The 18,867-nt window shown below is 39.7% G+C and overlaps 2 protein-coding genes and 1 long non-coding RNA gene across 3 annotated transcripts; 1 reads left to right on the forward strand and 2 right to left on the reverse strand.

The window, feature by feature from the left end:
* Positions 1-97: 97 nt before the first annotated feature.
* LOC106962032 (transmembrane protein 236) lies at positions 98-3,212 on the reverse strand. The gene is made up of 4 exons (XM_015056178.1): positions 2,857-3,212; positions 2,592-2,664; positions 1,951-2,074; positions 98-1,012 (listed from the first exon to the last, which is right to left on the reverse strand). Exons 1-4 carry the CDS (start codon positions 3,126-3,128, stop codon positions 264-266), a joined length of 1,218 nt encoding a protein of 405 aa, XP_014911664.1. The 5' UTR covers positions 3,129-3,212; the 3' UTR covers positions 98-263.
* Positions 3,213-4,503: 1,291 nt separating this feature from the next.
* hacd1 (3-hydroxyacyl-CoA dehydratase 1) lies at positions 4,504-18,790 on the forward strand. The gene is made up of 7 exons (XM_015056191.1): positions 4,504-4,679; positions 7,960-8,077; positions 8,173-8,191; positions 8,285-8,373; positions 9,194-9,315; positions 13,628-13,806; positions 17,578-18,790. The coding sequence occupies exons 1-7, from the start codon at positions 4,561-4,563 to the stop codon at positions 17,658-17,660; spliced, it is 729 nt and encodes a 242-aa protein (XP_014911677.1). The 5' UTR covers positions 4,504-4,560; the 3' UTR covers positions 17,661-18,790.
* Positions 14,064-17,109, reverse strand: LOC106962047 (uncharacterized). Its single transcript, XR_001427893.1, has 2 exons — positions 16,880-17,109; positions 14,064-15,006 (listed from the first exon to the last, which is right to left on the reverse strand). It is a non-coding gene; the product is annotated as an uncharacterized LOC106962047 (long non-coding RNA).
* Positions 18,791-18,867: the final 77 nt, after the last annotated feature.

The following is an 18,867-nucleotide window of genomic DNA, read 5'->3' on the forward strand; positions in this document are numbered from 1 at the left end:
ATGTTTTTTTTTTGTTTTGTTTTTCATCCAGACGGCTTCCTCCGCACCCCCTGCAATGACACGGCGCCCCCCCCTAGGGGGCGCGCCCCACAGTTTGGGAACCTCTGGGTTACAAAACTCTATGACATATATGGTGTATTTGCATCCAGTTGTGTTTTGCCTTGAATACCATTGCTAAATATGAATTATAAACTGGTGGAACCCCTTTCTGAATGCCATCAGGTTGCATTTCCTGACAGCGTTCTGTCCTCGCATTCATGGTCTCAAAAGAACATCCTTTCTGTGTTAAATACCCTCAGCTTGGTCATGAAATTAAAGTAGACAAATGCCAGACAGACCAACAGATTCTTCATCAGATAGAGTACGGGCGTGACGAACCCGAAGAGGGCTATAAGGCCAACACGCACGAAGAAGAAAGGCAAGTCCTGCAGTGCGACTCCTAGAGAGGAAAGGAGTGGGGTGTTGGGCATGACCACCACACGTAGGCAGGACACATAGCTGAAGATGTAGATGGGAAAGACCCAGCCGGAGTAGTAGACCAGTGGATGTCCTGCCACCCTCACCATCTCCACCGTATCCATCCAGAACATAAAGCTATCAACGAACACATCTGCTCGGGCGTCACTGACACATAGAAACCTCAGAGGGCCCGTGTAGGTGTATGGAGACAAATGATAAACTGGTCCACTCATTGATGGTGAACTCAGTTCAGGAGAAGAGATGATAAATGGCCGGCCAGAGGTCCCATTTATTCCAGGTACGGCACCATTGGTCTCCGGACGTATCCCTCCTCCATTGTGGTTCCTGTCATTTATCTGACTTGTTCCAGGCTGAAGAGGATTTGGCATACCCTGCCTATGCATCGACGGCCGCGATACAGCCGGGCCGGGCACAGCTGGTCCTGAAACGGCAGCTCCTGACACAGCTGGAGTGATGGGGGATACTGGTGCTATTGGTTCCACATGAGTTAAGACAGTGGAGGGGATTTCAGCATCTCTTCCCATTTCATTAGCTGCAACGAAAAAAGGCCAAATGAGAAAAAGGTGTTGAAAAGGAATGCAACCCAAAGTCATACAAATGGAAAAACAAAACAAAACAAAACAAAAAAAAACAGGCAGTCATCTCACTTACAAAGACATGAAGGCTCTAGTCACATCAGAGTGAAATAACTATTTGATCATCCATGACTTAAAACTTCATTGAAATCTCTTTTGCGAAGCTAGACTTTTTTCCTTGTTGCTCACAAGTAAGTACATGTTTCAGAACTCTACTCCTCTGTACCCTTAATGCTTCTCTGAGTCCTAAGGTTACTGCTTGGCAAGAACAATTTTTTAGCTCCTAGCAAAGATTTTCCTGAGTGAGTCTTAACTGATGGTCGTTAGTTACCCATCTTCAATTTTCTCAATGGAGGAAGAAGACTCTAATTCAAGATCAGTGTCCCCTATTCCTTCAATGCATTTGTCACCTCCACCACTCTATTCTGCTGAACATTTAGTTCACTGAATTATATATTATTCATAAAAAAAAAACGATCCTCACCAGCCAATGGAATTAAACTATGAAAGGTCTGTTATGGAGATTTAAAAGGTACTTGAAGAAAGAAGATAGATGTGCATGATAGTCATATTTGAACTTTTCATGGTAAGTAGTGTGTTTGTTCTGGATCTTGAAACATCCATAAAATTAAAGCTTGTTCATATTACAAGTGAGCAATCTTACAAAATTAGCAGGTGTTCATTAATAATTTCCTTCACTGTACTTTATCCTAATATGATTACAGGGGATGCTGGGGCCTACCTCCAGCTGTCAATAAGTAAGAGGCAACATACACTAAGGACAGGTCAACAAATCTATCACTGTATTGCGTTCTGAAAAATCATCTAATATCAATAGGAGTTACCTCTAAATGGGCACATGACTGGGTATTAAAGGAGCTGGTTTTGCTCTCACCCTGTCCGGTCAATCTGCAGTGTCGGATCCTCTCCACAACATCAATGCAGATTAAGGAGAAGAAGACCAAAGACACAGGGATCTCCGTAAATGTGTCGTGTTTCATGTTGTTGTTTATCTGAACCTGGACAAACAATGAGATGACAATAATGAGTTTGGGTTAGGATTGATAATTGAGTTACAAATGACCCAAACCTTTCCATTTTAAGTCAGCAAGAATGACCACGATGTGCTGCATTATATCTCTTGCACCTATGGTATTTGCTTGAGTCAGTAGTTCACATTGATGGAACACAGAAAAAAGCTGACAAAGATGGTCATCTTAGCAGAATTTACGGCATTTTTGGAAGACACCGGATAAGAAAAGGGCCATAGGGTCAACTCAGACTTTTGAGAAAACTTCACAAAACGGCAAATCAGGACTGGATTGCAGCCAGCAAGGAAGTGAGAATGGGCCTCATGGATAGACGATTTGACAGCATAGACAGGAAGAGGAACCAAGCTGCTTATCAGTAGTTTCTTAACCTTTAAGTTAGATATTATTCCCCTGAGAACAAGGGGATTCTTGCTAATGGTCACCTTTGCTGCAAAGGCCTCCAAACCTAAACAGATGTATCAAATAGTTCTCTGCATGTTTTTACCTCAGAGCTGGCAATGAGAAAGGCAAAGCAGGGTAACGTGGACAGGATTACATATACCAGGGCCACAGGCCTCCTGAAGTGAGGACAACAAAAGATAAGAGAGCAGGACAGAGGCAGTTACAGAAGTTGCTAACTCATGGTATTTACATGAACTTAAAACCTGCCACAGGCCTGTTTTGCCTCACACCAACCGGTCTTGTTCCAGTCTGGGCTGCACTGGGATCCAAGTTGATGACCACAAACAGTAAGAACATCGGAAACTCACCATTTCTTCCTCCCAACAAGAAACTTCTTTTTTATAAACACCAAGTATTTCAGGGGTACCCACACCAGCAGGGCGGTGGAGGTGACATAGGCGATTGAGGAGGCCACGATCAGCCAGTAAGCTGTGCTGGTGTCGCTGGGGGGCTGCGCAGACGCTTTGACCTTTGCCACAATGATGGCAAATCTCTGCATCACGATGAAGAGTGGCACACACAGGCCAGCAAACTGCAGCACCTCGCAGAGGGCAAACTTCAGTGTGCTCCCTGATCCCATCCTGTGGCAGATCGCAAAAAGAGAAGGAAAGGAGGGAGACGGTGGGGGGCTGTTGCCGCAGTGAGGCGACCCCTGCCCCTCTCAGGGCTGGTCAGGCCTCGGACTGCGGCATTGTCTGCCTCCACTAGCATTTTCCACACACCACAGCCTGAGCTCTCTGCTCAACCAAATGCTTACACTGCACTAGGCATTGTGAATCGCCAGAGTGATGCGACTGGCATTCAGTCTGTTTTTATATGGAAAACAAAGTTAATCAATTTCTACACCTTGAAGGTTGGAGTTGTAATGCACCTAAAGCTAAAGATTTCATATATTTATAATCTATAATAAAGTGGATTTGAGATCTGTAATTCAAGAATCCCAATTCAACAATAGCAAAACCAAATTGATTCTCTTCACTGATGCACCGCCATCTAGTGGCAAAAATCATATTAATGGTGAGCCAGTGACACCTAAACTGATCTGATAAGTTTTTTCTTGCTAAAAAATATTAGAATCCGTCACTAGAGGTGACATGGTGTGTTTTAATAAAAGTGTTTTCTTGTCATTCTGGGGAAACGAGAATGTGTTGCTGAATGTACAGCTTAGAGTTGACAACGGGGTTTCCCAAGTCCAGTCCTGTTTATCCTGCAACCTTTAGATGCATCCCTGCTTCAACTCACCGAAATCAAATGGCTCTCCTCCTCAGCAGTAGTCATTCAGCTCTGCAGAAGCTTTGTAACAAGACATTCATACAAATTACATCTTGGTCTGGAGACAGCTGCCTTTCAAATAGTAAAAGCATACAGTCTTAGTGACTCAGGATTATTATTTTTCCTCAATCAGGAGTCTTACCAGATCTCATGTCTGCATGTTTCAGTATTTATCCACTCCCACCTTTGAATGCAGTTTTTGTCTTTTTTTTTTCTTTTACCTTCCAGTAAATCTGCTATTTATTTTCCTGACTCACCTTAAAATTGGCAAATATCCCAATGCAAGTGTAATACTGACTGCTCATAACGGTCCAACTGAAATCCACAGAACGTCATGAGCATCCTCCTCATGACACTGTTACACAACAAGAACACAGTGTTTTCAGTCAGACGCTTCTTTAATTTGCCGTTACACAGACTGCTACAGAAGATAATTCCTACCCACAGCCATCAGGAACTGCAACGTTTGAAGAAACTTTGATAATCTGAGTTGGAGCATTTATTTTCCCTTTGGAATTAATAAAGTATAAAGAAAGATGTAAATGAACCCTTATGCTATCAGAATCTGAGTTTAATTACGCATCGAGGGGCCCACCAGCAGGCCACGCACTTGCCCCACAGAGAGAGAGAGAGTGACAGAAGGGGGGTCTCTGTGGGTGGCTAGATGGATGGACGACCCCACTGCTCCCCACCCCAGCTGTCAGCTCCCTTCCTGACTTCCCCACCCTGCCCCCGGTGCCATGGCGTCCAGCGAGGAGGACGGCACGGTGGAGGAGAAGGAAAACAACAACAAGAAGAGAACGAAAAGCGCCCTCATAACCGCATGGCTCACTTTCTACAACATCGCCATGACAGCCGGGTATGTCCCTTTATTCCACCCCCCTCTCTTCCTCCTGCTGCCTATTAATAAGAAAGCCGGATAAGTTTGCCGCTCCCTAAAAAACTGTAAGCGTGTGTTGCTGTTTATAGGACTGAGCCTGTGTGTGTCAGCCTGAAAGTGCCTGTTCAGCTCGAAGGATTTAGCAGCTGCTTGGCTGCTGGAGTTGGTAGAAAAATACTTTATGGAGGCTGGTTCTGAGAGTGAATGACGAGTTTAAAGAAAAGCCAGACGGGAGGTTTCAGAGAGAGGCGACAGAAAATGAATGAACAGTGGCTGGTTTAAAGTGACAGGCTGGTGTTGGAGCTGTGTCCAAATAGGGCTGACTGCATGCTGTCGGCGTCAAGGCCCACTGTGAGTCCCACGGTCGCAGTGATAAGTATAGCCGGACTGAGCTGCTGGTGACACTGGAACCCAGTCTGGGACGGGGAAAGTGCTCAATGAGCAGATTTTAAAAAAACAACACAACATCTGTCAGGCTACAAGTAGGCTATGGTGTGTTTATAAGATCAAAGCATAAAAGCAAATTACAATTGGTTAACTGGTTATGGAAGAAAATAGTCCTTCACATAGATGGTCCTGAAAAGTGTTTTTTTTTCTTCCATTCACATGTACAACCACAAACTTCAGTATGTTCTACGGCAATTTCACTACAATGAATAGATCTGCAGAATACATCATCACAAATAGCCTATATTGTTATTGTATTTTCACTGTACAGCATGCATATCACAAGCATATAACTAGCCAGACTCCATTCAAATTTGCCCATGATGTATTTAGTGACACTCTACTAAGAAACTACAAATTTTTTCAGTGCCAAAACAGCAAAGGTTGGTTAGAAGCTTTTTGTTCAATTAGAAACCTGTTGTTAAAATATAAATAGATGATTCCATTTTTTCTCTGAAGCTGGGTACTACTCCAGCATTGAGTACATATTTGCTTAATTTTGGGTAAATATATAGCCATACATGTGGGTAGTGTCATTTTCAATTAATAACACTACTTAAAAAAAAAGTATCTTAAACACTTTTTAATTCTGTTTATTTATTGCGAGTGCATTGCATCATATAAATATATCACATATTGTATGTTTCCCAATATCAAAGCACAGTTTTTGCCTTTGCTCTTGCTAAATATATACCAAAATTCCCAAAATATTAAGTACACTTGATTTATAGACCTCACCCACTATCTTTTGCAAAGGAAAATAAAAGTGCTCATATAAGTCATACTTGTCTATGAGCCTCTGGTGTCTACATTGTAACATGAGAAATTTACACAGAAAGATTTTTAATGAAATACGTGGTGGTAGCTCCAATATGTACAGCTGCAAATGCCTTTTCTGAATGGTGTCTATAACAGCTGCCTAAAAAGGAATAACATACCGCAGCCTAAAAGGTCTTTGATCGCATCTTCATCCTGCGCACTAAAATCACAAAAGACACTTTCTTCAAGGTCTGAATTGAACAGCTACACACACTCTTTCTCAGTCTCTCTTTTGCTGTCACTCAGATCGTCTGGTTCAAGTCTGCTTTGCATCCTCAGGTTCAGAACCAAACATGAAGAAACAGTTTTTATTCTGGATCAAACTTCCAGAAAACTCCAAATATGCTAAAAAACGGAATTCCTTTAACGCAATGCTAAAATCCCACATTTTTTTAATTAACAAATTGACTTGCATTTGATTAATAATTGGAATGTTATAAGGTGGAGTCTATTTTTCAACCTGTCATGATTTTCCCTTAATTTTCCAATGCAATGTAATGTTTTTTTTTTTTAGCTACTTTGTTGCTTTATTTTTTTTTGTAATCATGTAAAACTCCCTGAATTGCGTTGTTGCTTTAGATGTGCTATACAAATAAAATTGCCTTGCCTTAAGATTTTATATCTAATTTTGAGTTTTGCAACAAAGAAAAACATCAGGCTTATGCAAGACTGTGGAAACAGGCTGAATGAACCCTGCATGTTTTTGGAAAACCAAGAAATAATAAATGTAGTTTGAAGCCTATTAACTAACAGACTAAGATTAGGCTATTAAGTCTTTTGTGTTTTTCTCTTGTGGGATTTGTATGGAAATATAACTTGAAATAACATACCACCTAAAGATACAGAAATGCTTGAGATTTCCTCCGTGTTCAAGAAGTATTTCTTGCCAAAAATTGATTGGAATATACTCTTCTTTTGCGACTAAATCACTTTGATTTCTTTGCATGTGTGAATTGCTTGGCTCATGTATGGCAGCCAGTGTGGATTATTATTATTATTATTTTATCATTGGCTCCATTACAAATATTTAGCTAAGAAAAGTCGATGTACTAACTTGTGACTGTACAAGTTGTTGTTTGATCAAATAAGTGAAAGCGGATTTGCATAAATATTTAGCATTACCTCAGTGGTAATAAGCAAATTCTTACTGTTTCAGAGTCTTGCTCTGCTTTTAAATAAAACAAACAAACAAACAAACAAAAAAGCACCAGCTGACAGATTTAAAAATATGCACCACTTTGTGTTCTGGTTAATAAAATCCAAATTAAGTATATTCAAGTTTGTGATTGTGACACAATTGTAAAATAATTAGAGGGTTGCAAATACTTTTGTAATAAGACTAGCTTATTAAGGTTCAGTACAATGTCTCCTTTGAATAACGTTGTATGTCTTACAGTATGAAACCAGCGGCCGTTTTCAGAGAACAGATGAGTGGCTTCTAGTCAGAATCAGTGGATCAGAAACTTTCATTCCATCAACAAGCTTATTAAGAGAAAATTGTGTTGAGAATCTTGCAGACAAATTTAATTCCACTGTGATTTTGTCTTTGTAATAAATGTTTTTATTGGGTTTGTATTTATGTGATAAAACAGCCACTCCTTTCCACCATTCCCCGATCAGCAGGACTTCTGTAAATGGAAAACATTTTATTAACTCACATTTTAAGCTGAATTTGACTCAACTGTAACCACAGCTGCAATTGAATTGGAATGTTCATTTATTTCTATTGAATTTGCCTCTATGTTTGGAATGTTTTGATTAAGAAAATCTGGATACTTTAATATTTACTGAACAGCATATCTATAAAGAAAGTCTTTGCTGAACATTGAGTTTTTGTTATGTAACACATTGTGATATATATCCTCCAATGCTAACTCATTACAGAGTTCCGAATGTATAAAAATACCGTTAGCCTTTACAGATTGTTGTCTCTGAGCAGCACCATGGCTTTGTCTGGACAGGATTTATGGCTTGGGGCTTGTTTTTTCTCCAGGTGGCTGGTTCTGGCAATCACAATGATGCGCTTCTACATCCAGAAAGGCACACATAAGGGTCTCTACAGAAGTATAGCAAGGACACTCAAGTTTTTCCAGACCTTTGCATTAGTTGAAGTAAGTGTTTGTAATATACTAAAAAAAAAAAAAGAGTTTTGTTTAATAAGTGAAAGACATTGTTAACTCCAATTGCATCCGTCTTTGTCATCCAGGTGGGACATTGTGCCGTTGGTATGTGAGGATTGACTTCACTTATTTGATCCTATTTCATACACTTTGGTATGTTCCCAGGTTGTGAATGTGTTTCCTTTGCCTCTTCTCCAGGAATTGTGAGGACTTCTGTGATTGTAACTGGGGTTCAAGTGTGTTCAAGGATTTACATGGTTTGGTTCATCACCAGTAGCATCAGACAGGTAAATATTCATTCCAATCAAACGACGCATAAAATGTACTTCTCAGATCTTTGGGTTAGTGTCTCATCTTATCTACTTTTTTGTTGGTATGCTTTAAAAAATTATTTATTGCAATGACATGTATGCAAAAAAGCAATACTAAGTACCTTTTTGAAACCTCCGTAGTTCACTTTGGCCAGTTTATAACTTTTTTCCCAATGACGTGTTGCTTTTCAATTTTCTTTGAGGAAGCAATTAAAATAGTGCTGAAGTTGCACTATAATAGTAAAAAGAAATACATTTTGCCTCTTATGGATAAATTGAAAGCTTATATGTGTATAGTTTACTCTTCCTTGTGTCCATCATTCTTTCTCTACTGGTCCGTCGCTCCTTCCTTCCTTCATTCCTTTTATATCTTTCTTTGTTTTCCTTCTTTCCTTGTTTTCTTTCTGGTGTCCCTTTATTCCTACCTCATGTCCTTTGATTTCTTTTTTCTTTCCTTCCTGCCTAGTCTCTGTCCTTACTCTGATATTTACTTCCTTCTTTTTTTCTTTCCTTATATGTCCTAGATCTAGATTGTTATCAGCCTGAACTCATAGTGCTTAAGCATGATGCGTTGACTTATTTATTTATTTTTATTTCTGAACGGCTGATCATCAGTCAATTTTGAATTGTTGGTGTATCTGTTTTCTGGAGGGAAATCAATTGTAATTGAACGTTTCTTTTTTTATATTACCTTTAGAATTATCCATAAAGTGTCAAAGTATTTGCCGTCAGCATAAGATGTCTGGGGCCAGCACTTATTACTATAATGGGCAATAACCTGTACATTTTGTTGAAGATTCAGAACGAAGAAAGTGTAATCCTGTTCCTGGTCGTGTGGACTGTGACAGAGATTACCAGATATTCTTATTACACATTCAACCTGCTCCACCATCTGCCGTACTTCATCAAATGGGCCAGGTGGAGACACCGTCTCTAACGATTTAATATTGTGGTGCTGCATACTTTTTGCAAGCATGCTAGTCTGGTCTGGTAATGGTACATTCGTGTGTGTATTACTCATCAACTGACTCTCGCAAAGAAGTAATGAATGTGTTTGTTATTGCATTTTGTTTACAGCAGTTATCCATCACTTGGGAGCTAACTGCTCACATTGTACAGAAGAAATAACCTGCATGTGTTTTAAATTGACTATTTGTCAACTTTGGACGTTTGCATCCCTAACTATCAACAGGTTACAACCTAAAAATGTAGGAATGCTTCCAGTTGTAGAGGGAAGTCATGCTATCCTTCCGATGTCTGTGATCACTCGTGACGAGGTGATCCGCGCTCACAGTGGCTCACCTGAAACCAGAGACGTCTGAGGGAACATCAGACGCAGACATTAGTGTTTTGACACTGATAGCAGTCCAAGCACACATGTCTTATAGAACAGAGAGAGCCATCAGTCATCTGGAATAACAGCCCACCAAACACTTTCATATGACTTGAACCTTTCCACATTTTATCATGTCACAGCCACAAACTTTCATGTATTTTATTAAGATTTTATATGGCAGACCAGTAGAAATTAGCATAGCATAGCATGACTTAGCTGTGAGAACGGTAAAGACTCAGAGGTCTTTTAGGGATGTATTTTCCATCACCCTCATCTTTAGCTCCTCCCCTCAGATTCTACATCAGATTCCAGTCAAAACTCCAAAACGTTAACTTTACTTCCAGTCAGCAGAAACTTCCTGATAAAATTAAAAGATTGCTTTAAACCTAAATCTGCTAGGGCATAATTTATGGCCTAACTGAAGACTTGTAGCTGTATTTGCGGGAAAAGGTGGTTGGATCTACAGAACATCGTTTTAGAAGGGCTGAAATATAAATATGCATAATTTTTCTTTCATTTCACGGTTATGCACTACTTTGTGCTGAAAGGCACTGTGTGTACAACTCACTACCACAGAGAGACGTTGCTCTTTGTGACACCCTCTGAAGTCGCACCTACAGGGACCATCTACTTTATGGGGGCTTTTTTCTCCCTTTTACTCGGTCTCTGGTCTTGATTCTCTCTCTCTCCCCTGCTCTTCACGTCTTTCTTCAAGCGTGGAAGAGCCAGGCCCCCGGAGAAGGGCTCATGTTCAGCTGCTCCTGTTTTTAAGACCGTCTGTTTTGGTCATGGAATGTTCAGCCGACGTTTCTCTCACATCCGCAGAGACGCTCCCCTGAGTCTTTCTGCTGTCTCCACTAATCTCCACTGTCCTGGATCGTGCCATGGTATACTACAATACAGTGAAGCACGGACTTTGGTCTGGATGTATGTATATAGTGACAGGACAGAAAACATCATGTTCCTATCCATCTGAGTTTTGCAAACCACCAGTAATGTCTCCATATTTTGCTTTCAAGGAACCCAAGGGCATTGTGGGGCTGTAGAGTTTTCTAGGTTTTCTAGAGGTCATTTAAAGTTCTTTGCTTTCCTCACCATTGAAGAATATTGAGCAGCCTTTTCTTAAAAAAATAAGAAAAACTATTTTTTTAAAACTATGCCTGTATATTTAGGTTCGTTGTCCTTCTTCCAGAACTGCGTTTTTAGCTTCTTGACATCTAATTCAATCAGTTCCCCTGTCTATGCCAAGGAAAATACTTCCTTCGCAATTCTGCTGAGTTTAGTGCAGTGTTTCACTTTCTGCCACTTTCATCATTTTACATGTAGGCCATAAGGTTCAATAATGGTCTCCCCTGACAAAATCACCTTTGTTGTCCAAAATTTAAACTTTTATTAGAACCTCAGATGGCTTTATTCTTGCTACCTTTCCCTAAAGACCAGATATGTTGAGTTTACAAGGGTGTTGCTTCTAGTTCACAATTGAGTGCAAGTTCAAGGGGTCTGAATACCTTGCCTAAAAGTGATCTTTACACCCAACACATGAATCAGCTTTCAGTTGAAATTCTTCTGTAATACAAGTTTCAAGCTGATGGCTCTTTGGAGGCTGCCTGGTATACATTTTATTCATCGCAAAGTAGACATATTTGGTGCTTTTCACCAGTGTCGCTAAAAAGATTTGGATAAATAGTGACACTGTGACAGGCTGAGGGGGAAAAAAAGGAAATAAAGAAAGTTTAACGGACATTTCATAACATCAAGCCCCTCATTTTCAGCTCAGCAGTGCCAAACTATTGATTCGCAACAACAGTTTTAATAGTGCTTTGTGTAAATTCAAGTGTCACTATGTTAAATACTCAAAGTGCATCCAGTCATGGTGCGGTTATTGTTGTGAACTGTTGTCTGAGGTCGAATTACAGCCACAGTCTGATCCAGTGGCTTGAGTTGCTATAAAACAGTGCCAAACCAAATCTCTGTCCTGCAGCTTCCTGTTGAGCTGCTGGTCAGCTCATGTGGGGCACAAATTATATTTATTACACTCTAAAACAGATCAACTTGCCAGCTTTTTTATCACTGCTGACCTGGCATGCTGATAAGCATCACACCAACAATCAAACCTTGGTTATATTTACTTTAGTTGCTGAACTTCTACTGTTGTCTCATATGACATTTTCCGTCTAAATGCATACAATAATGTCTAATGACTGAAAGGTGTGATTCACAATGTGTTTGTTTGAATTTGCTGGAACTTCACAGCCACAGGACAAACACTAAGGAAAACAAGTAATTTTTTCAGCTGTTCCACAAAACACATCCGTTTATTGGACAAGTTTGGTTAAATGTAGTTAAAATGTTAAAATTTGCATTTCTTTTCATGAAGCTGTTGACCCACTTTCAGCTTTGGTGCTGGAGCGCAATGTGCCCAGAGTAACTCTAAACAGTTGGCAGAACAGTGATCAGGCAAAATTGTATGACCACTGACGGATGTAGGGAAACACACTGGCTATGTCCTCATTGTAGTACCTGTTAGAAGGTGGGATATAACAGATAAACCATTGGACACGAAGCTTGGCTAGAGCCTCTCCAAAGCTGCTGTTTCTGTGGAGTTTGCCTGGTCTGTTGGGGTCAGTGCTATCAAAAATGGTCCGAAGAAGGGACATCAGTATACAGAGAACGTGCTGATGGGTGACCCAATGTCAGTACTGTACACTGAATTGATGAACTGATGAATTAGGTTGATTGCCAAGTGTGATTGTGTCTTTACCTGGGAAATACGTGGCTGCAGAATGCATTAGTGGACAGCAAGCATGTGGAGACAGTGTGATGATGCGACTGCCAGGAAATATTAGGACCTGACATCCTTGTGGCCATTGTTGCAGATCATGTACTCACTTTCATGAATACAATATTTCCTATTGGGTCTGGCCTCTTAAACAGTACACCCCATCTTTTCACAAAGAAAAAGGCTCCAGCAAAGCTTTGAGGGGGCAAAAGAAGTTTAGGGTGTAGATTTAGGCTCTAAATTCTCCCTGTTCTCAATCTAACGGAGCTTCTGTAAAATGTCCTGAACAAACAAGTCGGATCAGTGAAGGCCTCATGTCAGACTTTGAGAACTAAAAGGATCTGCTGGGAACATTTTTGTGCCAGTTACCTCGGCACACCTTCACCAATGGAGGTCTATGCCGTCACGGCTGGGAAAAACACATTGTTACATACAGGTGGCCATAATGTCGTGGCCACCTGTATGTACCAAACAACAAGTTCTTTCAGTGCACTCTGCCAGGCCATGTATACACACAGGTCATTCCAGTTTCATACACACAGTCTCCAGTTGCCAGATCACTGACTGGACCAGATATCTTGGATCAAGGTCCTCAGCTCCAACTTCAGAGCGCTTTCTTCAATTTCATGATCCGCTGGCTGGCTTAATGCGCAGCAGGCTCAAGCACAGATAAACATCGACCGTTATTGTTCACTATTTTAGGCTCACATTTAAGTTCCTGGGTGGCATAAATTAAATGTTTTAATTATATAATTGGGTAAAGGTATTGGAATGCATGCAATTAGTGGTGAAAATGTGAAGATATATAGATTTCTCTCTTTCCAGTTCCCCCAAGTAATTAATCAATTAATCCCCATAATTACTATGGAGTGTTTTCAACTAAGTTTGACCTTCCATGCAAATGGCAAAGTAGTGACAAAATATCAGTGGCCTGTAGTTGTTTTTCTTATGACAAGTGGCTTTTAATCAAAAGGAAATTAACCTATGAAAGAAGTGATGGTGCTGCATGCGAGTTTGTTCAAGTCTTCCGTGTGCTTACCTTACTGTCTTCAACTGGATTTGCCTATAACTTAGACTGGGATTGAAAGACATCCTGCTGTTTTTCTGTTCTGCAGATACAACTTCTTCATCGTCTTGTACCCACTGGGAGTCGTCGGAGAGCTGCTCACCATTTACGCTGCTCTGCCATTCGTGCGCAGGTCTGGAATGTACTCTATGAGGCTCCCCAACAAATATAATGTGTCGTTCGACTACTACTACTTCCTCATCATCGTCATGCTGTCCTACATCCCACGTAAGGAGACATTTCCCTCTTTAAGTTTGTCAAATCTACAAAACGTGACCTAATTGAAAAATCCTCACAAAACTAAGTCTAAACTGAACAAAATGGATCCAAAGGTTGTTTTAGATTGCTCTATTGACATGTAAAGCTTCTGAAACTACTGTGTATTAGAAGCCACTGTACAACCAGTAGTGACAATAGACATCAATCAAGGGTTTCTAAATGTATTGAATTGCACTTTGTCATTACAATATCAGTGTAAAACATTCACAAGATTTGTAGAATACTCTTTGGATGAATATCTTTGCATCTTTGGTAGTTGCAAAATTTTATTTTTTCTTTGGTAGTTTGCTACCCTTATTTGTAAAAGGAAAAAAAGGGTCATGCGCTCAAACCCAGCATTTCGATAATATATTTGGCCAGTTACAAGGACTCTTGACTCTCTGAAAGTAGTAGGAACATTGTGTCGAGATACAGGGAAAATGGTAGATTTTATTCAGCAGTAGTGTCACAATTACATATTTTCCTTGCAACATTAGCATAGACAAGTTTTTCGACATACACTGCAAAAGTCTGGAATTTTATTTCAGCTTTTTCCAGGTCTGGATAAGTATGGAAGAAGACAGTAAGGAAACATCTTTGTATTTCCAAACTTTGTTTGCTGTTCCCATTGTCTAACTATTGTGTCCCTCCCTGCTTTCTTTTATTATTGTATCCTTCCCTCAATCCTTTATACTTTTCTTTACACCTCAGATTTTTTTCTTCTTTTGTTTCTCCCTTCCTTCTTCAAAGTCTTTTGTTAATTTTTTCCTTACCCTCCTCTCTTATGCATTTCCCTGTTTCCTTAATTTTTCTTCGGTCCTTAGTGTGTCAGTTCTATTTTCTCCTTTCTGTCCAACTGTCTTTCTTCCTTATGCTCTGGTTTTCCCTTGTTGTCCTTTTGTATTCCATTCAATCTCTGGTTTTTACAGGTTTCATATTTAAAGCATGCCCCTCTGTCATCCATAGTCATATTTTAAAATGGGCACAATAGATTCGTAACTCACAAGTTTAAGTGCAAATATGGCAAATGTATAGAAACCCTTATTAATGTAGTCAGCAGCTCAAAACATAGAGCACAAGATCTTGACTGGAGTGACAGCACCTCCCTCAGACAGGAAGAAGCAATTACGCTCAAGTTGAAATGATGACTCAGGGTTATTCCAAGACTATCTGTGGAAAAAAAACATTGAAACTTAATGTATTTCACAAATGGCCTTGCTTTTATTGGCAAGATGACAATGTGTGCATATTACCATAACTTAGCTTTGATATACAGTCATGAGAAAAACGCAATATATAGCCTTAAAAATATTCATGCCTTCTCTAAATTTTGACATATTTTGTCATGGTAAAAATGCAAACTTAATTGTATTCATTTGGCATTTTATGGGATTGGCCAAAATAAAGTAGTGCATAATTATGATGTTGAAGAGAAATTACCCTTATTTGTAAAAGGAAAAATAAAAGAAACAACCCTACAAAAGTTATCTCTAGTTATCTCAAATTTTAGTTTATAACTGCAGTAATATAATAACAGCAGTTCATTTGCAGTCGCTTTAGATGCAATAGATTTCAGAAGGTTCCAAAATATAAATATATTTACCAAAGAATACTTCAATCTCTTAGTTATGTGGTTCAGTGACAACATGTAACAACAGTATTCGTCTCAGCATCTCTTTTTAACTTCAGATCTGTGCATTTTAATGCTAGTTGCATTTTTAGCTAAATAAACTAAAAATGCATTCTTAAATTTCAGTGCAACCTTAACTGCAACACCATTAGCTCGACCAGGAAACTCACTGTATTTATTAGTACTGCAGTAACTCTGTTTTGTGGTTTTTGGAAAACCGATCAACAAACAGCTGAGGACTCAAAGCCTCAGCTCATGTAGACTCAGTACAAAGCAGTCGCAGATTTTTTAATCTCTTCAGTTACGACTGACATAAAGCAGAAAAGCTGTGTTCACAAGTTGCAGTGCTCACTGGGATTGCAACTGTTATCTTGCAGAGTCTGAAAAGCACCTCCTTATATGGCTCAAGAACCAGAGTTGGATCTGCTAGAGTAGAGGGTCTTCGCAACAGTTTCTGCACTTTACTTCCTAAACGGGCACTTAAATGAAGTAATTTGTTCCTTAAATCATCAAGATTTAAATTATACAGACGATCAAATGTAAGTAGTTTTGTTAGGAATGAATGACTTTTGGGATTTAAAGCTTGTCTGAAAATAACTTGTTCAGCCTACTGAACATTTGATCTAATGACCGGGTAGAAAAAGGTTGTTTGAAAAAAGTCCTGATCTCGTTTAAACTCTCTCTGACCAACACTTGTCAAAACTGATTTGTCACCAAATTTGTAGCCTAGTTTTTTTTTTTTTATCTTTTTTTTTTGCCTGCAGGTGTTACATAATCACATTGGTCAGAAATGTCCACTACCATAGATAATAAGAAACTATAATTCCTGTCTGAAGTCATTCAGTGACTGAACCAAAGCGTTAACTTAATCTATTACTTTTGAACAATTAAGTACAAGCACAGTAAATAATTAACCTGTGGAATAGCTTTGACCACATCCACTAAAGTTAATTTGAGACAGTGGATGTAAAAGTTATATTTTGCTTGGTCCTTGATTGTAGCCTCAACTCCTGCTGCGCCACCATCGGATGCCTGACAATCCAGAACCTCATTCTCAATTATTTTATTTGTGTACTTTGCATTCTGCACAAATGTCAACATTTTCATTTTTGACAGCAATTAATTCCAGAACAGTCTTAAAGTTTCCTTTGTTATCAGAGCCAAGTGAGTCGTCGTGTTCTCTCTGAGCAATGTTTTAGGTGGCAGTAAGGAGTATGCAGTCCCAGCTTTCTTTAACCTGTTGGTTGTTCCATCAAGCCTTTCAAATTTGGGTTCTCCCTGCTCTTGCTGATATCTGAGTGAAATGACATTAGAAGAAAAAATGAACTAAAAATTAACAAACATATAATATCTAGTATAGTATTTGCCTTTTGCTCAACAAACTTGTTTGTCTGTTGGTTATGCAACTTGTACCTTCTTTGCAGTCAGAATCCATCTCCCCCTGCTGCTCTGCTCTGTTTATTCCCCCACAAAATCACCCTCTTCCTGTAAAACCAGCGCCGGCAGTGCATCATTTTATTAGGTCCAACTAGAAAATGGAACCACACTTTGGTTCCACATTTCACATTTACTGAAATTGTTTTTCTTCTTCATTTTGTGCAAGTTGTTGACGGTTTTTAAAGGATTGTGGAAGATCAACTTTTTCTCTGTTTTAAACAATGTGGTGTTTCTATTGTGTTCAAATCGGAGTCTTGACAATATTGTATCTTCTCTGCTGCTCTCCCCCTCCCACCCCCACCCTCACGTCACCCACTTTCCCTTTTGTCTTATAGAACCATCTTCATTTTCTTCCCCAGTGTTTATTAGAGGAAGTTATTCCTGGAGACAGATTCTCCCACCTGAGCTGTAGATCTCTGAAGCTCATCAAATTGTCATTATCCTGTTGGCTGTCTCTGGTTAATTCTCTTCTTACTCTGCCTCTCTGTTTCGGGGGAAACATATGTAGGTCTTTCAGAGGATTTAGGACTAATAGAGTCAAAAAGGCTGAATACAAATGTACACCAAAAGTAAAAACACTTTAGCAAGGCACTGTTTAGATGTCCTCGTGGCAACCGTATTATTGTGATTTTTCATCAGTTTATGTCTGTGCTGTGTTTTTTTTTTCTTCTTAGTCTTTCCTCAGCTCTACTTGCACATGCTGCGGCAGAGGAGGAGGGTGCTCCACGGTGAAGTCATAGTGGAGAAGGATGACTAGATGGGCACCACCTCATCCGTTGAGCCAGCCTGCCTCCACATCGCCCTCACCTGACCTCCGCTCCACCCGCTCACCCGCAACACATCTCACCTTTTCTTTTTGGCTGTTGGCATTCTTAACTGCACGGGACCCGAGAAGCAGCTGACAACCTGCCTGACAACCAGCAATGATGATGATGATGACGACGACGACGACGAAAACTTGGATAAATTCCTGTTTTGAATGGTTATTTGGCAAGATGTTTACAGTTCTGGAGTTGTGTCTCAGCTCTGAGAGATCTGGATTCCTTCATTCACCCACTGGCTTTACACCATCTCATTGCACCGAAGAGAAACTGAGCCACATCGCTGCGTCATGACAGGAAACATGAGAAGAAACGTGGAAGGAAGATTGTACGTTGTGTGCTCTGAATTGTCCCTCAGCCCAACTAATTGGCAGATTTAAAAAAAAAAAAAAACAACGTGGCTGCACAGATCATGGTTCAAAAAGTTCAACCATACCTCAACAATAAATCTACATTTAGACAAATGTGCTGCTGCTTTTGTGGATATTTGTTTTACCTTTTTGTGTAAATGATGCAATGTGAAATCTTAAACCACACACCGTCTCACTTAGAGCAAGCACAGCTCCAACTTAACTCTGTCTGCTTGGCTCAGCTAGTGCTTTATTTTAATATTTTGATGTTTACTGTGTCCACAAGACTTCCTAAGAGTCTTTGCAGAGGTAATAGTTTGTTAAAGAGCATTTTTAGATTTGTGTCAGCGCTCTGAGTCATCGTTCTGCGTCTCGTTTTGTGTTTTAACATGTCCATACTCGTAGAAAGGTAGCTAGCCTCTATCCTATTAAAGGTGCTATTAAGATCTTTTCAATCTTCTGTGCAGCTGAAGGAGTGACTGTGATTGGAGTTGACCTGAAGCAGGAAAGCTGGATGTGAAATGACCCGAAAGGAAATGTCGGTCAATGATCTGCATGGACTGTGGTTAATCAAAGCGAATCAACACTATTTGCTTATCATCTGGGTTAAAGAGGAGAAAACAAACACCAAATGTTAAATCTAATGGAAAGATATTTAAAAAGAAATGTGAAAATACCTTTTTGTGCAAAATGAATAAACTCAATCCTTCAACAGCGAAGAGAGTTTGTGATGAACTTCGGTTAAGCTGCGCAGAAATCAAACCACCGTTATGTTTTAATGGATTTATTGGTG

This window comes from Poecilia latipinna, unplaced genomic scaffold, assembly GCF_001443285.1.
Source record: "Poecilia latipinna isolate Pla-1442-1.1 unplaced genomic scaffold, P_latipinna-1.0 Scaffold59, whole genome shotgun sequence".
In the NCBI taxonomy this organism is placed as follows: domain Eukaryota; kingdom Metazoa; phylum Chordata; class Actinopteri; order Cyprinodontiformes; family Poeciliidae; genus Poecilia; species Poecilia latipinna.